This window comes from Acanthaster planci, linkage group LG02 (genome assembly GCF_054643075.1).
Source record: "Acanthaster planci isolate LZ-2023a linkage group LG02, COTS_SCS, whole genome shotgun sequence".
NCBI lineage: Eukaryota > Metazoa > Echinodermata > Asteroidea > Valvatida > Acanthasteridae > Acanthaster > Acanthaster planci.
Genome location: NC_141778.1, coordinates 11,693,495 through 11,701,892, shown reverse-complemented (window position 1 = coordinate 11,701,892; position 8,398 = coordinate 11,693,495). Strand labels below are relative to the sequence as shown.

General features: G+C 42.5%; 2 protein-coding genes across 3 annotated transcripts; one reads left to right on the top strand and one right to left on the bottom strand.

Moving 5' to 3' along the window:
* Positions 1 to 199: 199 nt before the first annotated feature.
* LOC110978259 (uncharacterized) lies at positions 200 to 6,233 on the top strand. 2 transcript variants are annotated; one of them, XM_087149157.1, is made up of 3 exons: positions 200 to 416; positions 1,574 to 1,743; positions 2,361 to 6,233. In XM_087149157.1, the coding sequence occupies exon 3, from the start codon at positions 2,587 to 2,589 to the stop codon at positions 4,852 to 4,854; it is 2,268 nt and encodes a 755-aa protein (XP_087005283.1). In that variant the 5' UTR covers positions 200 to 416; positions 1,574 to 1,743; positions 2,361 to 2,586; the 3' UTR covers positions 4,855 to 6,233. The 2 variants fall into 2 exon arrangements, with proteins under 2 accessions (XP_087005283.1, XP_022088791.2); XM_022233099.2 differs by lacking the exon at positions 1,574 to 1,743.
* Positions 5,949 to 8,324, bottom strand: LOC110978263 (uncharacterized). The gene is made up of 3 exons (XM_087129661.1): positions 7,996 to 8,324; positions 7,176 to 7,264; positions 5,949 to 6,790 (listed from the first exon to the last, which is right to left on the bottom strand). The coding sequence occupies exons 1-3, from the start codon at positions 8,033 to 8,035 to the stop codon at positions 6,575 to 6,577; spliced, it is 345 nt and encodes a 114-aa protein (XP_086985787.1). The 5' UTR covers positions 8,036 to 8,324; the 3' UTR covers positions 5,949 to 6,574.
* Between the last annotated feature and the right edge of the window lie 74 nt (positions 8,325 to 8,398).

The window sequence follows — 8,398 nt, the reverse complement described above, 5'->3', positions numbered from 1 at the left end:
AAGCCACGATTATTATAGGCCTACGTACATGACGTATAGCCCTAGCCCTTCTCGTTAACCTGCAGTCGGCGACGGTTTTCCCATCGCGTGTTGCAGTGGGCATGTGCGGAAAAAAATCGCAATTCACCAACCCTCACACCAGACTACGCCCTTAATGTCTGAAATATGAACGGGATGTTAACAGGGAACACGACCAAACAGGTGCTGTCTGCCGTTCGTGATCACTCGTCCGGCCAGAATGATCGTAGCTTCGCCATTATGTACGTGTACTGTACATGTACTTTTATTGCAGTGATCGATAGACATGATAGAAGAGTACAGGCTGTGTACGCATATACATGTACACGCGACATGCATGTAGCGCCATCTTACCAGGTGCGGGGTGATACAGGATTATCCGAAATAGTTTCGTATTGGTAAGTTAATTTAAAAAACGAATGTCATTTATTGGTTGTCAGAGACATGAGAGATGTGTATGATCATGATCTAACGTCGAACTATGCACACAGTAGTCGTACTATTCACCATAGCCTGGGCAAGCAATACCCGTAGGCTAGCCCCACTAGTGGCACAGACTATCACTCCCGATGGATCGGGAGAACGAGTGCGAGTCCGTGCCACACTAGTGGGGCTACCCGTAGGCCAGCTGTGGGACAAAGTCGGCTTTCATTTATTTCTTGTAAGCCAAATCATGGACCACTGAGTTATGGGGACATTCTCGCTGAAGTCCCCACGTTTTCGGTTCCCACAAAATTGGTGAAATGACAAGTGTTTGTCTCCTTCCTCCATGGTCTCACATCGTGGGTGCATGTATGCTGGAAGGAAAATGGTGGAATAGGCCTACGTGTGATATCATGCAAATGCTACATGTAGGTGGCCTACATGTACATGCACCATTATGTACTTGTAGATGTGGAGAGTCATCAATCGGGGTGTAATTGCTGTATTTTTCAAATGCCGGATTTGGTCTATTTGTGATTTCACATGCCACACAATAGTCTACACATTGCCTTTTTTAAAACATTCCTTTTGGTCATGAACTTGAGAACAAAAGGCCAACTGAAGCTGAAATACATTTAGCCTGGGTAAATTGAGCCCAAGTAGGGCCTAGGGCCTACTGGTTATGCTCATATCTGATGAATTGCAAAATCATGATAAAGGCTTGAACCAAATATATGCCTTTTTCTTATGATGGAATCTGCCAGATTTCACTCTCTGTATTGAGTTTTTTTTAGCAGTTTGTCACCTTTGATGGGTAGTGCAAGGCACAGCCTTTATGCAGTGTACCAACTACATGTACTTGCAACAACAAAATCAGTGATGCCATGGTGTTGGTTTTTTTGGAAAGATATCGGTTTGGTGGCAAAAGGCACGGAGTACATGTATGTGGAAATAGTATGCCACATGACATGGCATAGAAGGCATAAAAGAAGACAAAGATAATTGAAAAACAAAAGATAACTTAGAAGGGAGTGAAGGAAATCAACAGTAGAAATGCACAGTCAAGTGGTTAGTAGTTGTGACCAGTGACCAGTAACCTAAAAAACCCCACTTTTTTGAACATATTCCACAGCAATACAGTAGATGTCGGTGTTGGTGGGATGGGTCATGTGGGTCGGTCCCAGTTCTTCATACTTGGCAGTTGGCCATGTGCCCCCCACTCAGTCAAAATTCAACAGACAAGGGCCGGTCGGAGTTTGATGTGTTGAGTACTAGAACCCCAGTAACAATCTACATGTACTGGTAGGATGGATGTTGGAATTTGATAGGTTGAGGAAGCCTGTAGCCTGTAGGAAAGTGCTCAGGGAGTTAGGGTTAATGTTTCAGACATCCACATAATTGTGTGTAGCATTTACTATATGTAATTAATTTTAATTCAATTTTATTTCCTTTTTACGTTTCAGCAACACTTTATTAAAAAAGAGCTCAGGAATTAATGAATTTAGTTGATTTCCACGCCCACGAGAATTACATTTACACATGCAGATATATCCGTGACTGCACTTTGAGATTCTGCATTTATTAATTTGGCTTTCGTGATATCAGTGATGTCGTTAGTCACGAAATATACATACATCATGTACACTGTTGTTCAGAGAAATGACTAGGTATTCATACAGCATTTTACCATCTTCAAACAAGGACATCTCGAACTGCAATGATATGAGCGGGAGAGGCCAATAGAGGTTTGAAGACAAAGCTTGTTAGTCAACTGTTTTTCTTCAAGGAACTTACATGTCTCATCACTCTTCCCCACAGTAATTACCACATTCATACTGTACCAGAAAGGTGCCTGCACTGAAATAAATTAATGCAAGAAATAACCCATTACTTTCTCATGTCTGGTTTGTTCTTATTAGGTAAATGCCATCAGACTGCCCGCATGAAAAATCTCAACTGACTGTGACTTTGGACTGTTGAGGCGAGGTTTTCTTTTGCGCGAAAGGCAATCAGAGCAAGTGTTTTTGAGAGAAGTAAAGACAGTCCTGGACTGAGGAGTCTTCCCTTTTCAACACCTCACTTCAAACCTCATCTTCCGGCTGATTTGTACATGTACACACAAAGTGTCCGGTAACTTGTTTCAAGATGCTGCAGCTTAATTGTGATGCTTGCGATGAATCTTTCACCTCTCAGGATTACCTGGAGGCTCATCAGTGTTCCCTCAAGGAGGTGGGTTCACAAAGGCAGCGTCAGAAGCCTAACAGTGTCGAGAAGAAGTCCAGACCATTTGAGTGTGAACTGTGCAACAAAGCCTTCACCCAATTGAGCCACCTCAAGGAACACCAGCGAGTCCACACTGGGGAGAAGCCATTCGTTTGTGAAATCTGCGGCAAGGGGCTGTCCTGTGGCAGTGCTTTAAAAAACCACAGGAGAACCCACACAGGAGAAAAGCCTCATGTGTGCAAGATGTGCGGTGAAGCTTTCACCTTCAAACAGCAGCTGGTCGTCCATCACATGGCGCATGATAACATTAGACCGTTTGTTTGCGAAGTTTGCAACAAGGCCTTCTTGAGGAAAGGAAATCTTAAAGAGCATGAAAGAGTCCACACCAGAGAGAAACCGTATGTTTGTGACATCTGTAACAAGGGATTTTCATGTAATGGAACCCTTAATAATCATAAAAGGACTCATACGAGAGAAAAACCTTACGCCTGTGAATCTTGCAGCGAATCCTTCAGGTTTAGGTACCAGCTGACAGAACACAAAAGAGTCCATATCGATGGCATTACTAAGCCGTTTGAGTGTGAAGTTTGCAGCAAAGCATTTTCAAAACAGAGCCATATGAAGGAGCACCTAAGCACCCACAATAAACAGAAGCAGTTCATGTGTGAAGTGTGTGGCAAAGCCTTTTTAACAGCTAGTTATTTGAAGAGACACGATAAAGTGCACTCCAACAAAAGTGGATTCTTCTGTCTGATTTGTGACTTGTCTTGCTCCTCCGAAGACAAGCTAAAGAAGCACCATCTTAGAGTTCATAGTGGCAACAAGCCTTTTTCGTGTGATGTTTGCCACAAGGCCTTCTCCAATGAAAGTCACCTTGTTGAGCACAGAAGGGTCCATACTGGAGAGAAACCGTTCGTTTGTGATGTTTGTAACAGGGCCTTCTCAGCAAAGAGCATTTTAAAAACGCATCAAAGAGTTCACACCAGGGAGAAACCGTATGTTTGCAAGAAGTGCAACAAAGCTTTCTCTTACCAACCGCAACTTCGTGTCCATATGTTGTTGCATGACAATGTCAGACCATTTGTTTGTGACATTTGTAACAAGTCATTCTTAAGAAAAGGAAATCTTAAAGAACATGAAAGAGTCCACACTGGTGAAAAACCATTCGTTTGTGGCACATGCGGCAAAGGGTTTACGAGCAGTAGCAGTCTAACCAAACACAAGAGAACTCATACAGGTGAGAAGCCCTTCGTTTGTGAAGAATGTGGCAAAGCGTTCACCTTTGCGGTGGCCCTGAAGACTCACCTTGTGTCTCATGAGGATAACCCCAAAACATTTGATTGTGACATTTGCCAGAAAAGTTTCCTGAGAGAATACCGACTGAAGGAGCACCACAAGGGATGCCACAGTCAGGAGAAATCATTCATGTGCGACGTTTGCGGGAAAGCCTTCTCATTCAGCAGCAGCCTGAAAACACACCAGAGGATCCACAGTGGAGAGAAACCTTATGCCTGCAAGATTTGTGGCAACCATTTCACCTACGGGGCTCAGCTGAGGGATCACAACTTGTGGGTACACCAAAAGACAAAGCCATACAAGTGTGAGGCATGTGATAAAGCCTTCCTGAGGAAAAAGACACTTTTGGAACACCGTCGGGTTCATACCTCGGTTAAATCGTGTGTGTGCGACCTTTGTGGCAAGGCCTTTACCCACAGCCTTCTCCTGAAGCGACACCAGAAAGTCCACTCTAATGAGAAGGCATTTGTTTGTGAAACCTGCGGCAGAAAATTTGCTTCAATGGTAAATCTTAAGACTCACCAGATGACACATTCAAATGAGAAGTCATTCCTCTGCGACACTTGTGGGGATACCTTCCGAAGAAAAAGCCAGCTTCTGCGGCACACGAGGGTGCACACCAAAGAAAGACCCTTCGCTTGTGACATCTGTGGCCGTACCTTCGCCCACATTACTACTCTTAAGTGCCATCGCCGTGGAGTTCACACGGATGACAGACCATTCAAATGTCAGACTTGTGGCAAGTGTTTTTTGCGGAAGTACGCACTGGCTTGTCATCAACGGGTGCACACGGGAGAAAAACCCTACGTTTGCGTTGTCTGTGAACGAGGTTTTGCACACAACATTTCTCTCCGAAGGCACAAATGTGACAGTACTCAGGGAAGTCAAGATTAGTCGAACTTGAAACATCCTTTGTGGCACAAAAACCTTGTGAAAGGTTTACATGCACATTCTAAAACCTAAGGTCAAATTAACCCCGAAACTGTGTTCATTTTGGCCTTACCATTTTCCATGTCCAAAAAGGACTCTCTTCTGCATTATTTTGACCGTTTTCCAGTTCATTTTGCCCTAGAAAGGATCATATTTGAACCAGAAAGGACATCTTTTGACCTGGATGGACGTTAGCTTAAGTTCCCCAAGACTTTAAAATCGCTTCTGCAATGGTATATTGAGAGACTTTTTTTTACCCTAAGTTTCCAAAAGCGAATTGCACACAAGTCTAATGGAATTCAAACATTTGGTGTACCTTAAATGAGCAGTTGAAAAATGTTCTTTGAAATGATCTGGACATGCTGGAAGACGAGCCAAAACACCACGGCATGTTTTGGCTCCAACGGGAGGCAAAGAAGATTTTTTTCCTGGAAAAAAAATACCAACCTCTTTATTGGCTTGAATTTAAACAAATTTTGCAGTAGGAGGTTATTGTTAGTACCATTGGCGATGTTGCAAGATATGTTACAGTATTAGGCTAACTACATGTGTCTCACATTCGTAGCAAGTAACTTTAAAAGAAGTGACAGTATTAACATCTGGGGCCAATTTCATAGAGCTGCTTACGCACAAAATTTGCTTAAGCATGAAAAAGCCTTTCTTAAAAAACAAAGGTCACCAGCTCAAACTCTATCTGATCTTCATGCTAACCAAAAGACAGGTAAATATGATCCCAAAACAATATACATCACATGGAGTTTTGGCTGGTTGCCTGATTTTTTAAGCAAAGTTTTCGTGCGCCTAAGCAAATTTTGTCCTTGAGCAGCTCTATAAAAATTGGTCCCAGGATGCTGTTGTTGGACATTTACATTTATTTAGATGTGTTTGATGCCTCTTGAGATGAGGCCAGACATACATTCTAAGCGTAGTTTCATGGCGATTCAAACACTGAATTGGGAACAGTTTGTGCACAGTGGACTTTGTGTTTCTGGATCAAATTCATATGTCCTGACATCCAGGAAATATAGCCAGACCATCAAACGTTTTGACGAAGGGCATTTTGATATGTCTGTGTTTTCATTGTGCATACAATTTTATTTCTTTATACATGTAGATACATGTTGCATGGAATGAATATTGCTTTCAAATTGAAAACCGAGATTACACAAGAAGAACTGTCATAATGATAGGACTTAATTGTCTTTTTGACCCATAGGGGCTTTGCATGGAACCTGTTGGAAACAGCCAACTCTAATTTAAGGACATTTATTTAAATGACAATTTAACGCTTGAAATTCTGGTCAGTCATATATGTGAATAACAAGACAGTTTAGACAATTTGATCCTTAGATTCTGGAGTCGATGTTTAAGATCTGCTTAGACTCCATCACTCAGAAGACATTTTAATTATGAATGTTGTCCCATGTGAATTTTTAATTCAGGTTTTTTACCTTACATGACGTATATCCGAGAGCTTGCAGAAAAATTCACAAGCTTTCTCGGGTGGGACTCAAACCCACGACCTCCTGCTTACTAGTGCATTTGCTCATTTGTAATTCCTTGTCCTTATTAGAGCAGAAATAGAGTTCAGTTTTTATCGCCGGTTTCCAAACTCACGATGTGGCAGGGTGAAGCATTCCTACTCATTGGCTAGATGTTGCAAAGTTGATTGCCGAATAGCCTGTTAGAGTTCGTCTTTTAAAAGTCCTTCGCTCCTAAGCCTATCAAGTAGCTCCTTCATTGCTGCATCGATGGCATCCTGCGGCTCATCGAAGTGGTGTTTCTTCACCTTAATACCACTGGCGATGTCCCAAGCTGTCCCGTCATACACCCACAATTCGTCGATGCTGTGGACACGACCCTTGGCACTGTACTTGATAGCGCGTCCTCCTATTGTCACCTAGCCGGAGAACGTTTATTGAAGTTTAGTAATTGAAGTTAAGTGATTTTACGCTCAGTTCAAGTTCAGAGGATGAGATACGTGTATAAAGGATGCCTTCCAGGCTTCATTGGTCTACAAAGTTTGGTAGATGTACTTTAAAATGTTGAAATAATTACTGCCATTTGTCGGCTTTTAATTGACCAGGACTTGATTTTTGTACATACACTGTAAGGGCCTGTTTGTTTCGCACTGGATCTCAATCAGCGCTAGCGATCACGATCCCAAAGCTGGTTGGCGGTATCCGTTGGATGTACGCTGGTGTTAGTTAACCAACATCGGTCACTGATCGCGAACGAATCCGCGTGAAACAAACCGGCTCAACTTGACTAAAAAAAATCCTAACCTGCCCTTCCTCGTTGAGGGCGTTGTTGAGGAAGTCCATTGCACTTTTGATTGTAGCCGGATTAAGGTTGAAAGCACCAACCATGTTGACTGCAGTGTGGGGAACAATGTGCAGGAAAACAATATCAAGTGGCAGGAAGTTATACACTGCTTGAAATGAACTGTAGCCTAGGAAATGGTTCATACATGTATATCGGATTACCACCGTGTCCATGGCCTTCGAGTTTGACGCAGAATAACGTAGCCAGTGGTTGTATACAGAATGCGCATATTAATACCCGACCCCTGTCTACATCCACATTGCTGGCTCTTTAAAATCTGTGGAATTGACCACAAAAGCTACACACTTGAATTTATTTCTTCTATAGGAAGTCCCTTGTACATTTCAGCTTACAAAACAGTCGACATTCAAAAAAAAAACATTGAAAGCAACTGTGTAAGCCCAATAATTTTGGGACTTGCACTTGGAGCTTTACAATCTGGAACCACGGACGTTCATACAAAAATCTGGACTCGCAATGCCCTTAATCAGCTTATGGAGATAGTTGAATCCACTAGCGGCCATTTTACCGAGCCGAATACAAAGCTTGCCCGGCAATGCCTGCCTTTAGTTCTCCCTGGCGTCAATAGAAACGAGCCAACCCGCACATTTGTATTCGGCTCGGTAAAATGGCCGCTGGTTGGCTTCTATTTCATACAAAGGCATTGCAAGTCAGGGTTTTTTCTTAAACGTCCGTGTCTGGAACTCGGGTTATTATAACCTCACTTTTGTTTTTAGCGTGATTTTGAAATTTCCAAGGAGTTAGATAAATTCAACAAACCTGTGCATAGTGTTAGAATCACCGCTGAAGGAAGGTACATCTCCGAGTCTCTTAAGGTCTTCAGAAACACAAACAGTACAAATGCAGCCTCTTTACTGTTCCCACTCTGTTGCCAACGAAGATGTCACTGCTGTGTTTGTTCTTTGTGTTACTCTTATATTTGGTATTACTTTGGAAATCCCCTGGTAAACCGATATTGATCAATAATAGTTATGATATCTGTGGGTATTTTGGGGATGTGAGCCAAAGTCTGTATTCCTACTGACTTTGATTGACCTTGATTGACCTTCGATTGACCTTGTTAAGCAGCCCTGTGTTACTTGTTTTGAGGTTATTTCCTTGTGTTCACAGAAATGAATATCAGATACCCCGTTCGGAACAGTAGCTCAGAAAATAACTACTT

Coding starts and splice junctions, on each gene's coding strand:
- LOC110978259 (XM_022233099.2), top strand. CDS start 2,587: ATGCTGCAGCTTAATTGTGATGCTTGCGATGAATCTTTCACCTCTCAG.
- LOC110978263 (XM_087129661.1), bottom strand. CDS start 8,035: ATGTACCTTCCTTCAGCGGTGATTCTAACACTATGCACAG. Junction 7,265..7,995: donor GATTCTAACACTATGCACAG/GTTTGTTGAATT, acceptor CCCACACTGCAG/TCAACATGGTTGGTGCTTTC. Junction 6,791..7,175: donor CCCTCAACGAGGAAGGGCAG/GTTAGGATTTTT, acceptor TTCTCCGGCTAG/GTGACAATAGGAGGACGCGC.